The sequence below is a fragment of the Amyelois transitella genome, chromosome 14 (assembly GCF_032362555.1).
Source record: "Amyelois transitella isolate CPQ chromosome 14, ilAmyTran1.1, whole genome shotgun sequence".
In the NCBI taxonomy this organism is placed as follows: domain Eukaryota; kingdom Metazoa; phylum Arthropoda; class Insecta; order Lepidoptera; family Pyralidae; genus Amyelois; species Amyelois transitella.
The window spans coordinates 3818275-3840640 of record NC_083517.1 but is presented as its reverse complement, the minus strand read 5'-3'; the positions used below and the strand labels follow the sequence as shown (position 1 = coordinate 3840640).

Sequence of the window (22366 nt, the reverse complement as noted above, 5' to 3'; positions counted from 1 at the left end):
TTAATATGTGTTGTATAATCTCCATTATCTATATTCGTGATTATCTCAATTAATTCACATCCCAATAATGCGGCGTCGTATTTTGTGGGTATCTCAATTAAAACCGTTTACGCTGCAAATGATAAGTACGCACCTATAATTAATAAGGGATTTGTATGTGAACTGATTAGGTCAAAATAATGGAAGATAAAGTAAGTTATAATGATATTTCGAAATGGTTTTGATACATGGTTATATTTTATAAAAGTTATATAGAGAACACGTTAAAATTAGAGAAATAAGATTAAGATAATCACCTTCTATCCATCATAATAAACCACCAGCAGGCCTAAGGCCTAGGACTGAACCTGAAACTCGTAGTTTATGAGGCAAGTACTATTCCAGTGATTGTATAGCATAGTGCGTTTTATTTGGGTGAAGTGGAAGTAAACATACACAATCTAAAATAACTGTTAACGATGGTTATAGAGACAGGATCATAAAATTTTTCCTAATTTCTACCTATAGTTATACAGCCAATTTACAGTAAAATAATACAAAAGCCATGAAACACCGTCTTTTGTTTTGGCGAAATTTGAGCCCGACCTAACAATAGTTCCCGGATTTATAAATATTGATTCTGTCAAAAACACGCGAAGCCCGGTATTGAATCATACGATTTTTGGGACCTAGATTTGTTTGTCTTTAGCAAAGAATAAATGGAAATGCTACGTCGTCGAACAATAGATATTGGAAGCAAACATTATATCAATTAGTTATTAAAGAAATGACAATCTACACTTAACAGATTTAAATCAGTCACTGACTGGTCGTTCACTAATATAGAAATCGAATATATGAACAGAGTATGTAATATTCAGATTTCTATGTTCACTATACTTGTATGAGGGGCAGTAACAAAACGTTTTCTAAAGTCAGGGGCAAAGGAAGAAAAGCGATATTTTGTACATACGTAGTCCAAAGTTTAAGCAAGGAGAAGCTCTATGCTAAGCTTTGGTCATATCTAAATAATACGAGTAAATAATAAAGAGATGTTATATTCAATAGCGACAATAAAGGAAATTTCGTCCCAAATCTTGAGACGTGATAAGGATGATAATAGAACCGACGCCTCGCTGTCTGACACCAACTTCGTCGTATTGTTGTTGTTCAGTTTACTACAAAGGAAAATTCAAATTATCTATGGCTGTGCGGTTTCAGCGTAGTAGATACCATTATATCCAGAAATGTAGTAAGTAGCTAAAAAATATAAAATAAGCAAAGCAACAACAACAAACTTAAAAAATAATGATAGTTTAAGGGACCTATGGGTTGCGGAGGTCAGACGCCAACTATTCGGTTTTAAAATGAACCTCGTCAGATTACTTAGGTTGATTAGTGAAATCGAGTATAAGTAGTGAAAAGGGACACACTCAAATATTTTGAGTATGTTTAAGAGAAAGAGACGAAGTGAACACATCATCTTATGAATTAAATGAGATGGATCAAAATTTTACTCGAATTAATTAATTATTAATTAAGCTAATTTATAAATTGACCTTGACAGTTCAACCGAGGATCTTGAAGAATTTAATCGACGCAGTGCAAAAGGCACGTTCGTCGTTCTCAACGCCCTAGATTGTACTGAAAGGTGTTATGAAAAGACTGCCAAGCGTCGCGCCTCTTGAGCTTAGAGACTATTGAATTCCACAGGGGCTTGCAAAAATGCGCCGAGAATTTTCTTGGCGGAATATCTTAGAAGTTTGATTTGTAAGGTACTGAGGGGAAGTAATTTACGTTGTGGTAATGAGTTTTGAGAGAATATTTTGTATAGTAATAGTTAGTACTTACTTCATAATGTGGTAGGCTTTATGTGACGGGTTAAGTTATAAATAGGATCATATTAGTACTGAAGACATTCTACGGTACTTTTTATGTGTTTATTTTATCACTTAATAATTGCTTTTTAGTAGCTTTAGTACATACTATTTGTGCCAAATCATAGCTCTCTGTAAAGGTTCGCTTTTGCGATAGACAATCTTGGCTAAAAGTATAGAGCTCCCTTGTTGACTGCGAAACTTTAAAAAAGTAAAACCCTTACCCTACCCTACATAAAGTTTATTAGTATTGTATAAATACGCCAATATTCCATGTAAGGATCCTTATGGAAAGAAAGAGCGCATTCATTTCATTATCATATAATATTGCTTGGTCTATCAATCCAATAACGCTTTGCGCTGTGGCATTCCAACCGAGCTCGGTAAATCGATTACCCTCAATTGAAATTCCTAGATACAGCGGTAATCGGGATGTCTTCGCTGTAAATTGTTAAATGGAGACACGACTATCAGACGACATCTTCTGATGATAAAAACGATTTTTATTTTATTTAATTTTTAAAATAACAGTTTTGTTAAAAAAGTCGCGAAAAATTGCGATTATAAATTTTTCATTTTCTAATCCAACTTTAAAGAAAAAAATACGAAAGGTAATAAATAACCCATGCCGGTTAAATCCTGAACTCTATGGCGAAGAGACTAGGGTGCATTTTTTGATCATAATCAATTCAGCTATAATCACGAAGTGACTCTAATCCAGTCTGAACTTCGCATTCTTTGCACGGGAACTCATCCCTAATGGAACCTACCCTAACAGATCATGGTAGAAATGCAGTTTATATTTTAATATTCACTCGTTATTATAATACAACCCTTTGTCTTATTTAATTATAGTACCTGAGTTCTACTACTACTTCTACATCCCTCGCAATAAAACAATCCATTTGTCCAAATAAATAAAAGAAGAATGTGACGGCTGACCGATCAATCTACGCGTAGCGAAAAACACTGACGACTTGCTATTTAGGTTTGGTCTTTCCAAATAAAAAAAAAATACACACCTAAAAAATCGGGAAGCTGTACGGGCTGTTTCGGGAGTAATAAGAGTTTAGTCTTTTTATTTGAGTTGGAAACAAAAAGGCGATATATTTTCAGAAAATTATTATATGAAAGCTGAAATAATAATATCGAAATTAGAAGTGTAGCGATGCTACTTTGTGTATGTAACTATGCTCGTCGGGTGAAATTATAATTAAGTCACGAAAGCAATAACAAAATGTTTTCGCTGTAAATTTTGTCGCTACAGCGTCATTCCAAACTATACTAACGAAGTGCCCCAACACTATTGAAGTGATTGCTGTCAGTGGCTCTCTGGACGTTATAATTAGCAGTCTATAGTTTAAGTTTCGGATTATTCTAGCTAGTTAATGTTCGATTCCAGCGGTACAATTTATCTTCTAGACACATATATAGGCAGTAATATAAGGCCATTAGGCTTAGCTGCGTTACTCAATGGACTCATATATCACACGGGCTCGTAATTATAGAGAAATGGGTCTTTTGATAGACATCGAGTCGATTATCGCAGATTTCTTACTCTCACTGGATTATGTTAAATTTCTTGAGAATTAATAGCTTTACATCATGAGTTTATTGTAAAGATTAACCTTGATCGGACTGAAATCAGGACTGTTCTACCGCAAAAGCCCATACTAGTCATTATTTATTTCTTGAGTTATTAAGACCTTTTCGTTTAGTAGTCATCAGCACAAATAAATACGAAAATAAATCTTGTTTAAAATTCTGATTTGCAGTTGCAGAAACAATGACAACAATAATTTTAATGTCCAAGTTGCATGAAGAGATTTATGAATTGGATGAAGCGAAAGAAGTATGCAGATATCGTTGTAAGAGGAAAGATCTGCCTATCATTTCGGGAAAGATACGTGATTTTATGAATGTGAGTATGCACAAAATCTGCAAGATGAGCATGTTATAAAAAAGGTGTATACTGTTCCATAACGATTGATATACCATTCGCAATAGATCGGTTTGCATCGGATACTGTACAATACAGAATTTTAGGATTCGATTTCTAAGACGCACAAAGTTTGTCTTCGTTGTCGTGAGCGTCCGAACCACGTTTGCCATCAAACAGGCCTTTTGTTTAGTCTTCAAATTTGATTTTTTAAAGACGTCATTTTGGGATATGGAACCAATGGAACGGTCACACTGTGACAGGCTTTAACTTAAAGCAAGACGGGCTTCCGACTAGGCAACAGGGTAACCTGACCGGTGTTTGAAATTTTGCACTTCACTGAGAAAAAGAAATGAAAATAATTTTAGGTCATATACGAGTAGTTTAGGTCTAAGCGTGATTAAAATTTGTCCACCTCTAAATAATACTCTTTCATACAAAAATTATCAAAATCGGTTAATGGTTTCGCCGAAAAATTATAGAAATCGGAATACGGAACATTCCTAATTATATGGCGTAAAACCATGTAACAAAAAAAGGTGTATTGAGAATCTCTTCTATTTTCAAGCCAGTCAAATAGACGCCATTTTGGAAAATGGCGGCGTCACTTCACCACAGGTTAAATAAACCTAGCATTTTGCTCAGCACAAATGCTTTTCGGTTGACTACCAAAAGCCCATTTCGGCCTCGACCTTGACCCTACAGCGGGGTATGAGGCGTGACGTCATTCTCGCCTCGTGACTGCGACTGTTTGCCAATGCAGTATCGTCGCTCGTAGAAATAATAACTGGGATTTCTGAGCATGTACTTCCATTTTACATTCCACTTATATCAGAGTTAATATACTGTCAGTCAATATTATGATAGGCAAGTAAAGTTAGTCGTAAAAGTAGGGATACCTTTCAGAAGGCTGAAATTATTTTAATAAATTTAGGAAAATACTAAATCGTCCATATCCTAGTCGATCTTGTTTTTTTTTGGATTTTCAGCAAAAAGATTAGATATTTTATAAAAATGATAATATCTGAGACTTTAGCAAAATGTCTTTCATTAGTTATATAAAGATCTTACATTAGTTATTTTGAGACTTTTATAGGCCAATATGATGAGACATTCACAAAACGAGACGGAATAACACGAGACAATATGTAGGCGTTATGGAATCTTATTTGTTACCATAGTTCTATAAATAGAAAGTCATAAATAAACATAGTAATGTAGGTGTTATGACTTTTTCCTAGCAGAGTACCAGCAGGCACTCATACATACATATTATCATCTAATCACACGTTTTTTCTTAGAGACAGAGACTACATCATTCCAATATCCACGTTGCCTGTAACACCACATCCCATCTATTTCCCTTCATCTAAACTACATACATATATTCGTCAAGTCCTCTTTGACTGTATTGTCTGTACTTTTTATGCTATTCTATCCATAATAATACAAATATTAATATTACTGTTTGTATCGGATAAACTCAAAAAGAAAATATTTTGACTGTTTTACGAAAGACCTTTCAGGGTTTACTTTATTTGAGTAGCAGCACATATACTTGTACGGGAATGAATTCCCGCGGCGGCGTGACTATTACAATAATTATGGTATAGTTTACTTATCGTATCAATGTCTGCATTGCGTGCATTAGGAAATGCATTCAAGTGTAAAGTGCAATGAGCGTAACTCGCTTAGCGGATTAATGTGATATTGATGTTTGGGTTTTTGTTTAATTCACGGCATTTATAGCTAGCAATTAGGCATTTATATTTTTTTTTGTATTGGTGCCGTGTGGTTCCCGGAACTTGTACAAAAAAGAATAGCACTACTCTATTTCTTTCTTATGGATGTCGTAAAAAGCGACTAAGGGATGGGCTTATAAACTTGGGATTCTTCTTTTAGGCGGTAGGCTAGCAACCTGTCACTATTTAAATCTCAATTCTATCATTATACGACTGAAAGTGGCCTTTAAGTCTTTTCAAGACTATTGGCGCTGTCTAACCCGCAAGGGATATAGACGTGAATATGTATATATATATATATGTATTACTTCACGTTGCAGGGCAGCGGTGCTATCTTTCCGTCATTCTCGATGAATATAAAGGGCGCCCAAGGGACTCCTTCGTTTTGCGGTCACGTCAAATGTGTGCATAGCATATAAGTTATATTAAGTAACACCATTATATTTGTTAGGTATTTTACCCAAGTTTTAGAGCAGGATTATAACAAAAAAATTGTATAGTTAAACGTCATACAAAAATCTGAATTTGAAATTAAAATTATGATTTGGAATCCCATCTAACCTTCCCAACCTTTACAGGGGAATCTAACTCCTTCGATCTCTATTGGATCATTGCATTAAGGCAACTGAATGGGTAAGCACTCAAACTAATGTACTTACATAACTCAGAAAACAGTAATCGTACATGGCCAAGGTAAGATTTGAACCTGTGCCCCCACACGCATTACTTGCACATTTAACCCTTAACCGTTCGACCACACACGCTCTTAAGTCGTATATTTTTAATGTCTACCATTTAATGTACTCACCAGATTTAGTGACCCTGTACCGCAGCCCCCTCCCCCCTTTAGGGTGCGATCGATAAGTCGTAAAATCTCCGTAATTATTGTTAACTCTGCTATAATCCGCTAGATGGCGATTACCATCTAAATGATTTGGTAATGATCTGTTCCATCCCATGACTTCTCCGACCACGGATCCACAGACAGACGATTCTGTTTGACTTTTGGAGTCGCCATTGCAGAGGTCGCCACTGGACCTGGCTCGTCGGCCTTTAAGACCCTTAGTGGAGTGTTGGCTGATGTTGGAGCCCATAGCTTGGCGGGACCTTACGTAGGCCCCGCCGGCCACATTGCGCCGACCTTCCTCAGAGACTTGTTCACTATCTGCGCAGCTCCGCTTTGCTGTGAAAAAGAAGAGGGATAGGTTATTTGTGGTATAAATTTTTGATGCGGGAAAGAAAGTCGTTAATGTGTATTGGTATTGTCCGATAGAATTACGAAATAACATACAAAATATAAAAAGTTTCTGTTAACTTCTATGATTATATTCTTTCTATTTAAAATCAGCTTAATAAAAAAAAATTGATTTGAAATAGGTGTTAGTTGAACTAAAAGCCCCAGTATTATTTAAATTTTTTTATTCAGCATTGACGAAGCTGCGGGCAAGTATGGAAATAGGAAAAGACGAAGGAAGACGTAGATATAAAAAAATACAAATTAATTTAGGAAGAACGCCGGTAATTTGAAAAGGTTATTATTGCTATTCTAATATTGATTGCTTCTCATAGGATGGACCGTTTGACAAATGAGGTATCATTTGGGACGATATACGACGAAGGTTTGGTGACGTCACCAAGGAATCAATACAGGTCGGCGCCAAACTGTCGAAAAACATTCATTTTGGGAGTAGAAAGTGAAAGAGGCATTGTATTCTTCTAAATTTTAAATTTATAAAAGATAATTCAGTAGCTAAATTGCTTTTTAATGTATGATCAAAATGTAAGGTGTAAACAGTATTAATGTAATCTTTTTTAGAAGGTTTTATTGCCATTTGTTGCCAATCTATTCAATCGCAAGCCTTCTTCTGACAGGCAGTGGATTTTCAAATGAGAAATATAGTTTTATTTTAGCGTATATTTAAGTATGTGTTAATTTTCCAACGATAGGTTGAAAGCGTGAAATGTAAATTTTTTATTTACAGTAAAGTTACTTAGCTAGGACTATAGTTCTAAGTTACCTTGTCAAGTTACCAAATCATTCTAAAGGTCAAAAAGAAAGAGGTATGCTGAGAAGCCAAAAATCTATTATCAGATAACAATTGCTTAAACGAAGAAGTTTTGTAGAACAAGAACATAATGGATGCTAAGAAAATTATGTTTTCATCACATTAATTTCTATTTCTAATTATTAACATCATAAATAGTCATATTTCATGAATATCTATTTATAGCTAAATCAGCTAGGAGATTAGTTCATAATTCACAAAATTCTGTAATTTATCGTTAATGAAGTCTCGTGGCTTCAGACTCATTAACTCTTCGGAAACGGGCCGCGCACAACTCATTATAATTTTCATATCATAATATACCACATCGTTAATTTGAATAATTTTGATAACGTCAATATTTCTTAAAGTGAAATGTTCTATTCTTGAATTTTAAGTTTTAACATGTATCACAATAGGTCAATAAAGCTTCCTTGTTGTTTTAGTAATACATAGTTACTGATATAAGGTCTTTAGATCTACATTTACACGGGCACCATTTCCTTTGTTCAACTTCCGACGATTCTTGGTATGAATGGCACAGGTAGATACGCACCCCTATTGTTTGCTTTGTAAAAGCAATAAAAAGAGATCGATAGTTTTTTTTAACACTTCAAGGGCTAACGGCAATATTCTAGGGATGTTATTTTTCCTTTGTAGTAATCACGAGTTAGTAGGTGTACTCTATCGTGTGGAACTTTTAATTAACTGTATGAACTCACGAGTAGATAGAGAGAACGAGATAGAGAAAGCGAGACAGAGATATATATATATATATAGATACAAAAATAATTCCCGGTTGCGTCCTAATCTGGAGAGGAACCTGCAGTTTGGCTGAAGAAAAGTTGGCACTAAATAATCATATCTAGTCTTAAAATATATTTTTTTTATCTAGTATGGTAAGATGGTTACAGCCATACATCGAAATCATAATTTATTATTGTCTCATAATATACTGTCTTATATCGATTTCAATATTATCATAGCTCCAAGAATATCCACACTGATATGTCGAGTCACTTCAGAGTGATCTACTATCTAGTGGGATTTTTTAGTAACATCAAAAGCATAAGAATTATTAAGATGACGAATGCGGTTAGGGTTAAGAGCATTCCGGGGATTCGACGGCGGATTCATTGGCTTGATATATTCCACTTAGTACTATTACTATGAAGGAAAATCATTGAAATGTAAACTTAGGCAGTAGAGCAAACAAAGTATAGGAAGCGTCGGTGGCCGAACTGTTAACACAACTGTGAACAAAAAAGCGTGATGCATGGTTTGAATCTCAGTTAAGTATCTTTGTTTTTTTGCTAACTGATGCTCTTACGGTGAGGGAAAACATTGTAAAGAAACCTGCACATTCAAAGTTCACTGAAGACTGTCGCTCCATGTTTAAATCTGGTCAGGATTCAGGATCGTTCTCAACTCTTATCCAGATGTGTTAGAACTGGGACTAACGCAGTTTTCGCTCAGCTGAAGAAGCTTAAGATCCAAAGAATGAATTTTTTTTTATTTTTTGTGGTGGTCTTACATACCGATATATACCTATAGATTTGGTAGTAATAGTGATGAGGCTTGTTTAACGCCTACTTGTCGTTGAATTCATGCACTAAGTGTTATTGTTTTTAAGTATCTATATGTGCATTTTAGTAAGAAGGAATGTGAAACGGAGATCAATTGTTGATCCATAGAAATCTCAATTTTATTATTGTATGGGATTAATACCATAGACGCAAAGGGCACAAATCTGCGGATCCATTCGCCGGGTGCCTTACTCTCGTTTAATGGAAATCGTAAAGTAAATCCAAGCTCGGAACGCCAATGGGAATATATGGATGAAGGCGAGATGATGGCTGCCAGATTGAGATTTTATTATTTGTTTTTCCCTTGTGTGAAGTTATTGGGAAATGTAACGTATCTTACTATGTTGGATCATTTTATTCCTGTATTTTTATATCAAAGGACCATTATGATCGTTAAAGTGTGCGATTTTCTTCCGTAGTGGTGGTGTAGCTTCAGCCCGTGGTCCACTACATAATAAAGATGATTTTACGAATTCTCTGGATTTTGCAATGTGGCTCCCGGAACTAAACATAATAGACGTCTTTCCCATGAAAAAGAGGACTATTTAGGGAAACAGCTTAATTAATGCAAGCTTCCATGCTGGTCTATAAGTAAAAGATATTGTGTTCTAGGTTTTGGTTTTCATTCCAAACAATTGATATTAAAAGACAAGAAGGCTTCTCTTTGTAGGCAATGGGCATCATTAAGCCGTACAGCTGGCTCTGTAGACCCCGCAAGGAATATAGATTTTTACAAGGGATAATGACATCATAATATGTATGTATGTAAGAATCCTTCTTCTCCTGAAGAATATCATTAATCTAAATAAAGTCTGAATAGATTTCCGTGGTTGGAAATATTGTTACGTTGCGTGATACTAATGCAATATACATCGTAGTGCATGTGAATGTTGCGTCTATTTATAAACTCGCTCAATCTCGTGCCGGCACTTTTAGTTTAGATATAAATAAACTTGAGAGTGAAATGAAATGTTTTAAATGCAATTTAAAATATTGAAATCGCGTGGGTCATATCAAAATGTGATTTCTTCAACGAATATCTTGAATATATAAATAAATAAATATTTTCGGGACAAAATAGGTTGAACAGATTGAGTTAGTCTCGAAGTAAGTTTGAGACTTGTGTTACAATATCTTCTTATACAGAATAGACGTTACTCAACGATAGGTACTAAATTTTAAAAGAAATAAATATAAATAATTATATAGATAAATCCAAGACATGTTGTTTTTTTGCGCCAGGTTAGTATGTATACTAATACATATAATAATAAGAATATTATTATTGGTCCCGTATATATTAATTTTTTACTTATAAAGTATAAAAGTATAAATATAGAGAGCCAATTCTATCATTAAGCCAAATAGCTGAACGTGGCCATTTAGTCCTTTCAAGACTGTTGGCTCTGTCTACCCCGCAAGGGATATAGACGTGAACATATGTATATAGAGAGCCCCACACGGACGCCAATCAAATATAATTTATTTAAGCCAGAATAGGGACCCCTTTATCCTTCCCATAAAGTTCTATAATCATTATTTTTATTTGGAAGATCAACAAAAATTATCAAGTTCTAAGATACGAAATGTTTTTTAAGGTACATGTTTATTAACTATTCCGCCGTTTTCGGGTCATACAAAACCAGTCACATAATTCGCATGAATTTGCAATTCAATATTTCAAATAGAAAAGACCATTTCATTTTCTTCATTAGAACCGCTACAGCCGCTGGCTATGAGCAAAAAATTCGATAGTGAATTAGTAGTAAACATGCTACAGGCGACAGGCTAGCAACCTGCCACTATTTGAATCTCAATTCTATCGTTAAGCTAAACAGCTGAACGTGGCCTGTCAGTCTTTTTAAGACTGTTGGCTCTGTCTACCACGCAAGGGATATAGACGTGATTATATGTATATATACCGTAGTCTAGGTTATAACCTCATCTCACTTGAGTGGAGGAATCCAGGATCATGGGCCTTTTGAAAATGATCCCGGATTGGGAGAGTCTGGTTTTTACACGAAACGATTCTCATCTGACCTTACCCGTTACCCGTATTATTCATGGTTACACATTCAGTGCAGGTTTCCTCACGAATGTATTCCTTCACTTTAAGATGTTGCTCTATGTTAATCTATTAATTGTGAATGTAGGTTGGAAATTTTCAAAGAAAATCGGACTAAAATAAAACTACACCAAGAAGCTTTCACTTCATATACAAACAAATGATCTCTTACTGTGATCGAAGTTAAAAAGAAGCTAAATTACAAACAGATACAGGAACTAACGACTTAATATTATGTTTAGCACCTTCCCTCTAAGCAACACTAACTTGTAAACAGAATAATTAGCACTTAAGTTTCGGAGAATTTAACTTTAGACATTTTACTAGTTTCACGCTGTCCGAGTCATAATAACATCATCATCATGGTATGATTATAATAGGTTTCCAATTGAAGATTTACAGATAACAAATTAGAAAAAATACATAAGTAACTTTCGGGTTTTATATTTCAGAAGAGATTTTTTTCAGGTAGAAAAATAAATAACAACTTAGTTATTGCGAAATTCATGAGCTATTTGAAATACTTATATTTTACCCGCGAAGTTTTGGGAACAAAAAATCGAATCTTCATAAGCTTTTTATTATTACATCAACGTTTAATTATACTTATATACTATATAGTTCTTTTCACTTTTAGATTTATAACTTTTAAAAATCTATAAAACTGTAATGCTGTAGTGTAATTGATGAGTTATGCAATGAAATTTGAAAAAAAGCTACTGGTAATTATAAGTAATTGTATAAGCTTTTTTGTGAAAAAATTTACACACACATAATATATTTGTTTGTTTACGTTTTTGACTGTACTAGGATACAACTGGTACCGCTTTGCTCTTCGTGGTACCTATCCTGAAGCCACTTCTAAATGTTTGAACTATCGATAAAGCACACAATAAATGGACTCTTTTCAATAGACTTCAAAAACATGAGGTTATCGACTTAGATTTTTTTTTAATTTGGCGGGTTTTACAATTTTTTTTTTGTTTGAATCACAAATTATTGATTTTATATTACATATGATTTCTAAAGCGAATTTTTATGATGTCCATTTAGTCGCCTTTAACTATATTAACAAAAATCAGTATTTCTATCACATCCTTTTAAAATACCAATTCCTAAAATAACCATTTATTTGTGTGAAACAAAGCATAACAACGGGTTTACCTGTATATTTTGGAAATTATATGACGATAAGCCGCTTTACTTGGGATTTCTGAATCATTTACATTCCATTATAACTGTTGTTTCATCTTTATCAAACAATTTCAAGTGTTCGGGGTAAATGGGCTGACAAATAATGGTGTTGCCAACTTTGCTTAGTACAGCTAAAAACGTAATTACAATAAAGGGACGTTAACATAATTTTTTCTCCAAAATAAAAGTACCTACATTAAAATTTACTAAAACCATATTTTTTCATACTTATCGATTAATTTTTGGACGGTTCTGAATACTTAATTTATTGTTGACAGTACACACACACCTATCATTTTCGAAATAATTTTATACAATGTTTGATGATAACAATTCGCTGGGAACTATGGTGGGAAATTAAACAGATTGTTTTAATATTTGAGACTCTTCGTTCTTTTTTTTTTGTTTTAAACTTTCACTTTATTACATAATTAACTTTTAAGGATTTTTGGATAAGGTTATTTTTATATACAGAAAAGTCTTTATACTTAAATGATAAACTGCTGATGATGCGTGAGAAAAAAAAAACTAAACTGAGTAAAAAAATTTGTATAGATGTTAAATTAACAAAATATTTTTATCGTAGAAAAATTTCAACAACAACCCTTAATCGCGGTAAGATCTTGCGGTGTTCATTTTGTATTCACAACGCAAACGATGGCGACGTAGCATTTATTTTGGAGGTATTTTGTTGAAATTTCCATAATGGGTGGATTCTACCCGTCATCGCGAGCTTGGTGGAAAAATAGAGGAGACGGATTTAATGGAACTTGCAGTTAGCTTGTTCATTTTTAAGACCTGTTTAGCTGTTGACAGTTTGAAAAAGGTAACTATTATTATTGTATGGGCACTTAGTCTTAATTCTCACAGGGATGAACTTTTAGACATAGGCTTAAATATATAACCCGCATTCATTACTGCGTACGAAAGTTTGGCTTCGGAGGATCTGTCAATAAATGGCTATAAGTATCGGAATACAACTTAAAAAAATCCCAGACTTTTAGGATTTTGTTAATAAGTTGTACGCACCTCATCGTCCCTCGACAGATTAGGGTTAAAATTATACATATAAAATCCAAACCTTTTTTAGGAATAGATATATTACATCCCTATTTTAGCAAAATTTCATGGAAATACATTGTAGCATTGCAAATAAAAGCGAAACTACGTTATTAGAAAAGAAAGAATTAACTTTTATGCATTATCTTCTCTAAACATCGCTTCAATGCTCACCTAACATACCTACCATACATAAGAGGACTTAGCCATATAAAGGACCCAAAGGACAACCCTTCGGCCTCAAAACTTCCATGCATTATAAAGTTTATGAAACTATTAGATATGCTTACTTATTCTAAATAATTTGGTAAGCAACCAAATTATTTAGAATTTTCATTTATACTTTTTTTTATATCAATAACCAGACTAGGACTTTAAACTTTTTTGATTGTCATACCCCATTATAATGTCTATTTAGTACCTACACTCATAAAAAAGACAGTTTTTATCATCCTTCAGTTTTCTCTAAACTAAGACTCTGACGTGTGCCGTGTGGTTCCCGGCACCAATAAAAAAAAGAATAGGACCACTCCATCTCGTTCCCATGGATGTCGTAAAAGGCGGCTAAGAGATAGGCTTATAAACTTGGGATTCTTCTTTAAGTCGATGGGCTAGCAACCTGTCACTATTTGAATCTCAATTCCATCATAAAGCCAAACAGCTGAACGTGGCCTATCAGTCTTTTCAAGGCTGTTGGCTCTGTCTACCCCGCAAGGGATATAGACGTGATTATACGTATGTATGTATGACTCTGACCTCGATCCTGGATTGGGTAAGTAGTACATGTAGGTACCTACATGAACGACTCCCATCTCATCTTCACAATTGTAGGGACACTAACCCTAATTGAATCATGGTTACACATGAAGTGGCCTAATGTTTTCCTTATGATGTCTTTCCTATCATATGAGAATTTAGCAATCACTAATGTTACTAACTTATAAGAATAAAAGGACTCATTCGTATATGCCCGGAGTGGGATTTGAACCTAAGTATCTTTTTATCCGGATTCCTTAACCGTACGAGCATTCGACGCATTTATGAATGACTGTAAGTATCCCAAAGCGTAAATAATGGTTATAAACAAGAAGAATTTCTTTGGAAAAGTAAACAATGGAATTCACAGACATGCCAGGTAACATAATAAAATAAAGCCCATCTGTGAGAATTTTATGACAAGAGTTTTTTAAATTACTCTACTTATATTAAAATGTCAACGTTATTATCAAGTTAATAATGCATAAAATTCAATGAAATGACACTACTTCATATAAATTTAGGCACGAAATTCCCTTTTGTTACGTGAATATTTTTAAGACCAAAATTTAGGCAATACTAAAAGACAATAAACATTTTCTTATTTTTGTAATCAAACTACATTTGACATCGATTGGCAACAATTCTTTTTTGAAAAAGGTAAATTTTTCTGTGAGTATAGTTATTTTCTAGTGTAAATAGTTAAATAAATAAGTAAACCACAAAAATGGTCACTGGAATTTCCTTTCCGACGCGCAATGTTATTAATCTAAACATTTAAACAACACTTACTGCAGCTTGCTCGTCTTAAACTCGTCCAAAAATCTTGTGCACAACGGTCTAAAATGCAGAACGAAACGAAACAAATATATCACACTACGGTCCTCTTACACACACGCACTGAACTTACTTTTCACTGAACATAAAACTATTTAAACCACAAACACGAGATAAAACGCACAGTTCTTAAATTAAGGGTTAAAGTCAAGTTTGCATCGTGTAGGTTAAATTGGGAATATCCTTTGAAGCACGTGAGCATGGAATGCGACAGTGTTAAACCAGTCGATGCCGACGTGCACCGAGTACTGTCAAACACTTCGCCAGCTGGTTTGGGTTCTGTGGCCCTCTTGCGGATAAAATTGGAATTAAATGACGAATAAAGCCGAAGTTGGGTAACTTAGACTAAAAGCCTATTTTTAATTTTGATTTTTTTGAGTACCTATATAATTAAAACCTGTGATGATCGAAATGGAGATTTTTAATTACGCGTATAATTTCCAAATTATACTTAGATTACCATTTAACACAATAACAAAACAACTATTTTTGTTACTGTAAAAATATTATTTACAGACTTAATTTGTACTTTATAAAACATTGTCCGAAAAACAAAAAAGTAAAAATTAAAAAAGGAATATTTTCGATTTTCTAATCACTGCCACGAAAATGCCATAAACGGGGTTATTCCGTTTCGGGTCTGCGTGAGTGACGTCGCGTCACGGCATGGCGCGCGCCCGGGTGGGAGGATATTGACTTGCGGCGCCGAGACTGCGCATGTTCAAGCACAGATTCGGTTGTTTCTGTTTTTGTGCAATAAATGCTTATGAGTCCCAAGTAAAATTTAAATCTTTAGAAAGTAGTACATATATTGATTTTTAAAATATTTTTTTACTTATATTTTCGATGATAAAGTCGTCTTTACTAAGTACTTAAGTTTAACTTAGGTTAGAAGTTAGAGCCTTGTTGCGGTAATAGTACGAGTATTCTCGCGACAAGCTTTTATGTCATATTAAATTGTAATAAAATTGAACAAAATAATGGGATTTGATTACATTAATTTTTTTTTACACTTTTTAATGTTTATAAATAAAAGCTTGTTTAAATAAATATATATGTTTTATTATTTCATAATTTCTACGGTAAGCAAATCGTCAGTTTATGTAGGGCTTATAATATTATAAATTAGCTGTTGCCTGTGGCTTCGCTCGCGTGTTGTTCGCCTTTCCTGTGCAAAAAAGACTTATAGTTAATTCTATAGTATCCTATTCCCGTTCCAGTTTTATTAAGCCATTTCCTCGAAAAGCAACTGAAATGAATGGTTGATTATTTTGTAACCAAAACCGAACCAAAGAATCAATTCAAATAACACAACAACCAATTTTTTAATTTTTATTAGTTCACTATTAGTTGTCGTAAGGAAATAAAAATCAGCTGTATGCTATTATGCCAAGATAAATGGGAAACTACCGTAGGTACTATGTTTCCTAAAATGGAGTTCATATGGAGAAGAAAAGAAACCATTATGCGAAATAATAATGTTAGCGAGTTAAATTGAGATTTTATGTAACTAAATTATATGCTTACATTCAATGTATATTTTTTTATTAAAATTGAATAGAGACTGCAGAATGTTGTCATTATTGATATTGATAAATTAATTGAAGTCAATTTTCAGTGGATCATAACTTCTATTTCCCTTAACCGATTTTGACGAAACAAAGTTTTGACAAAGCTCCTAATTAAATTTAATTGACTGATATTAAGACAGAAAGAAAGACGAATATTCTAAAAATAGATTTTTTGGTTTTTGCTAATCTTCCTTAATTGCTCCCTATGAATTTTCTGGAAAAATACTTTAGTTATTTTAAAATAGACGATAGGCAGAAATAGAGGCATATTTCGCTTGGCCTTGACCTGTGGCCTTGTCCTTTTAGGCATCAACATACAGCTACCGCAATTTAAAATTTATTCTCCTGTGGGACTTTAACATTTTCAGCTTGAATTCAGGTTTATTTAATAAACTATTTCACTAAAAGCTCTGAGTAGGAACTTACCTTAAAAAAAAACACTGTCCTTTTATACTCAACAAAATATATGTGCTAAATGTCATGGTGTTCGAACTAGTCTAGCACACTATGAAATTTTAGACACGTAACAAAATTTCAATTTGTAAATTCAATCTCAAAAATTACATCTGACTGAATATGTAAAGATTTCTTCTAGGCATCGCGATAAGCTTTTATTATAATTTCAATTCTGTAAAATCATAAATGAATGTGGTTAATGTGATTTAAAATTTTATTTTGATCTTTTATGGGCACTTAAATAAAAGTTTTTTATAATTATTAATAATCAAGCAAGTCAACAGGTTCTAATTACTTCTAACAACACCACAGCCATGTATCAATTTTATTTGGTTAGTTTGGTGAGAATAACTACTACCTACAAATTTATGCAAATCATCCAGTTTCCGGTCCGGTTCTTTAGTTGATACCTCGGGAATTCAGCCGAGTAACGACGCAATCAGGATAAATAGTGCGCTGTTCTAATGATTTTATCTTTCATTTTTGTTGATTGCACCCTCCATTGTTATGTTTTTCACTCCGGGAGCTTCATTACGATATTACAAACGTGATTATAAGAATAGGATGTCGTTCGACGCGACTTAGAATTATGCACATTCACCTAATGCAACGACACCCAGCCGGTCGAAAAATTTTGAAGGATGAAAATACATGAGACAATAATAACAAAGCCGCCTGTAATTTTTTTTATTTATATACGAGTATCGTTTCGAATCTAGCCGAAAGGTATCATTACATACTTACATAAAATTAAGTTTAATTGTCGGAATTGTAGGAAGTAGGTATAGGTATCTTTTCACTAGCCACGATTCTTAGATTTTTTTTTATCATACATAAAAATAAACCAAAAATATCAGCTTTCTTATTTTTGTATAATATTGTTAACAATATGTGTGAAATCTCCACAGGAGTACAGAATAGCTGTTAGTTGCAGACGTCTTGGCCTGCCGCCAATTTTTTGACTCATTACCAGCGTTCTGCGGTCAAACTGAAAAACCTTGATCGTGAATATCCCTAACAAGGTTACAAGTCATTTGTCAGAAAATTAAGTAAATCACTTTTGCTGTGGTTTGTGTATTACCTAAATTAATTTTAATGTTTTTTTTACGGAGGAGTTTCGCAATTCGACCATATTTTTTATAATGACTAATTACCAGTTTTGATTCAGAGTTAGTAACAGACTAGCGTGTGAGAGAAAAACGCAAATTAAGTATATAAGATTTTTGAAGTTTACTAAGTTCGCGATAAGCAGCTTGTAAACAAGGGTTTTCTTTGCTATTAGACCAGTATAGGAGCCCAGTTCAATAAAATATTTCACGGACTAATAAACACCTAATAAGGCACCTACTTATGTTATCATATCACAGAAATTAGAAAAAGGAAATTAAGAATTCCGTGGTTTAAACATATAGGTTAGGTAGCTAGCATAGCATCATATTATTATATTTATACTTACTAGCGCCGCAGGCTGTATTGTGTACTATTTAGTATCATGCATGACTGAAGGAACTTTTTACTATACCAAAACTGACATAGTTCCAAAGTGTACATGCAGAGCGCGCTGAATTAGGAAGTAGCAAGTTCTAAGTTACTCACTTAGGAGTAAAATGTTGCTGGTTTTAACCACAGATGGCGTGCTACATAATTACTAAGTAAAACTAAGATTTTTAAACAAAGACCATAGCAGACAATCTGCTATAAAATTATGCTACTAAGGGGGAAAATAATTGAATAGGCATTTCTGTTGTTAAAATTATTATAGGTATAGTGAGTGAGTGGAAAGAAAAGTGTCTCACTGAACTTAATCAAATCAAAAATTAAATCTTGTGTTTCACATCATAACACCATTTATGTTTTATCTTGCAAGGTATACCTTAACATGTTTCCATAAAAGAGGAAAATTGACAGAAAATGTTTCACCCACGTAATGTGTCAAAGAAAAATTTCAGCATTATGTGGAAACATAGTTAAGTATTTGTAATAACTCAAGCGATAATGGAAAGCGTAGGTGTTCGTTCATTATAACAACTTTGCTCTTTGCATTTGGGAATGGCGTGTAAGTAGGTACTACGTAGGTATTATTTAGGTGAATCACTTCACTGAACGTGATAATTTCACGGAAAAATAATATTATTTGATTATTTCAGGCTAAATACAAAAATTTAATTGAAATAATAAGAGTTGTGTTCTAAATGTTAACTATATTTTCCCTACTCGTGTGTGAGCATCGGTTTTCATTCAACTATTAATTACAAAACGAGCAATGGAATAAGTATAATGTTTTAATTGAATTTTAATGAATCTTATAATGATTTATGTATTGTATGGAATGTATTTGATTAATCTTATTTAATTGGAATACTTTGTTAAATAAAAGATTTACATTAATGATTGAAATAAAGGATTTCAAAAACAATTTGTTGCGTGTCATTACCATTGGTCACCTGGAATAAAGAAGCTTTTTTATGTTTATTTTTTTATTATCACCTATAAGTAGCTGAGAAAAGAGTCATAACTTTGGTACACGTTATGATGGAAAACTGGTATTTTAGCTAACAAGTCGGGTACCTGAATCACTCTGTCATAAATTAAACATACATACATAAAATCACGCCTCTTTCCCGGAGGGGTAGGCAGAGACTACCTCTTTTCACTTGCCACGATCTCTGCATACTTCCTTCGCTTCATCTACATTCATAACTATCTTCATGCAAGCTCGGCGGATAATAATAAATAAATAAATAAATAAATATATACGGGACAGATTACACTGATTGAGTTAGCCTCGAAGTAAGTTCGAAACTTGTGTTACGAGATACTAACTCAACGATACTATATTTTATAATATAATACTTATATAGATACACATCCAAGACCCAGGACAATCAGAAAAAGTTCTTTTCTCATCATGCCCTGGCCGGGATTCGAACCCGGGACCTCCGGTGTCACAGACAAGCGTACTACCGCTGAGCCACAGAGGCCGTCAAATATATAATACATATAATCTGATAATTATACTAATTCTATCTATATTAAATTATTTACGTTGTCTTTCAGCCAGTCAGTCACTTTGGAATGGATAACTCTTCTTGTATTGAGTGACTAACTGACAGAAATTTATCATGCCTATTTATGTGATCTAGGAGTGAAGGTACTAAGAGCGGATTTTATCTAATCAAATCCTAAATTTGAAATTACCGAGATTATTCGTTTTACGCGAGCTAACGCTATTCGTAATAGAGTTAAGTAGATGTATAAAAAGTAAAGAGGATCATAATAAAAAGAGTATGTTTTATAGCAATGTAGGCAGGTATTTCTGTGAAGCTTTCCATTGAGGGTGGTGATTTGTGTAGGAGAAATGTAAATAAATCAATAGACCGCCACTCTTTTACCGTGAAATGGATATTTATTACCCGACTGCGTCAGAAAGGGTTATTGTTTTTAGGTATTTCGTAAAAAGATATTTTTCTCTCTATCATTATAGCAAAATCTAATTGAATTTTCAACTTTTTGCTTCAAATGATAGAGTTCTATAGTTTAAGTTAAACTATTTCTCCATGTGAACTAACAAGAGCGGAGGTGCAGGCAAGCTTAATATTTGAGCTAATTGAGTATAAAAAAAATTATAATAAATTTTCAGGGATTTAGAACACCCGAAATTAATAGCCGTAAGGCGTTAAGTCCATCTGTACATTTTAGGAGCAAAAACTTTTAATAAATAAATATATGTACCGAAATTTGCAAATCAAATAAAAATAGCACAAAAAAAAAAACACTTTCAAATGTCCATTTATTTGTACATGAAATAACACGTCAAATGTAACACAGTGTCATAATACATTAAATTGTTGTGACACACAATGTTAGTAATTAATTTAATGTTAAACCTTAACATTCTGTTCGTCTCAAAAGTGATTATTACAAGAATATTACTTTGACCTACAACTATTATGACAATTTTTATTTAAGTGCTAAATGAATCTTTCATTTTTTGACATTGTTGCTCATCACTATTATACATATTTAAAAGTAAAGCTTTTTCTCTGTCTATATGTATGCGCTAATTTAGAAAAGTTGTGTTACGCAATGTTACTACGGTTATACAAAGGCCACCATCTCTTAAAAATAATACTATAATTAATAAAAATTTAAGTTATTCAGCTCAATATTTGAGATATAGATAAGATCCATCTACCATTGTGCAATGCGAAGCAATCAAAAGCCAAATCATGAAATCTATCGTTTATAAAAATTCTTAAATAAAAGTAAAACCTACTTATTGAAGACGAAACTTTATCAAAACTTGATTAAAATATGTGCGAAACCTATGCAAGTGTGCACTACAAATTTTATATTTATATAATCATGAATATATAAGTTTGAATTAGTCAACGTAAGGTAATATATTCCTCATTGTAAATTTAAAATATAATATTTCTCCTATAAAAACAACGATGCATGATGAGACCAAAATAATGTATCCTACAAAAATTACCAGCAGTGATTTCATTTTTAACGGCTTTGCTTCTTGAGTTTCACTTATGGCATTCGACTTCCATTCTGGTCTCTCGTAAACTCTGTCTACCAACCCTGATTCTATAACACGTTGAAGTAATGTGTCAAATCTTTCAGCCCCTGGCCAACCTGGACGGATATAGTAACTCGCCCCTACTGAAGCTATTGGCTTTTCCACGATCTCTACATTTTTATTGTTTTGGTAAAGACTTGTAACATCAAGAAGCATTAAGAATTTCTTACCTTCCATAATACCATAAATATATGATTTTACAACATTTAAAGGTATAAGTTGGTAGTTATTTTCTAAAGGTGTACCAGCCACAAAACTTTTGAATGCTATAACTCCTCCGTAATCGCGTACGACTTTATTTGCATCGGCAAAATCTTTAAACCTCACTTGTGAAATTTCGGTTTGCAGACCGCTTGTTAAATCACTCTGATATACCAAACGAACGACGGTACTAGACCATATCCATATTACGAACAAACTATTGAGTAATGATGATTTAGTTTCAAAAGGGGCTTCTTGGCCCAAGAAAATTTGATAAGAATCTAAAAGTATATTCGTTTCTGAGCCAATTATATGTTTTTTCAATCTGCTAATAATTTTAGCAACAATGACAAATACAACAAAACATATACCAAGTATTGGAGTCACGTTATTAAATAAAGGATCCAAAATTTTACCAATTGGGTAAACCACGGGTAGTTTTGGGCAGATCCAGCTTATATCTACAAATCG

General features: G+C 33.3%; 1 protein-coding gene across 1 annotated transcript in view; it reads right to left on the bottom strand.

Annotated features, from left to right (window-relative positions):
• The window catches only part of LOC106130842 (uncharacterized), a 63728-nt gene that overhangs the window by 34303 nt on the left and 7059 nt on the right, over positions 1–22366 (bottom strand). The window contains exon 2 of the mRNA XM_013329772.2: positions 6346–6720. Coding sequence (XP_013185226.2) covers positions 6346–6720 — 375 coding nt within the window. The remainder of the gene's footprint in view (positions 1–6345; positions 6721–22366) is intronic.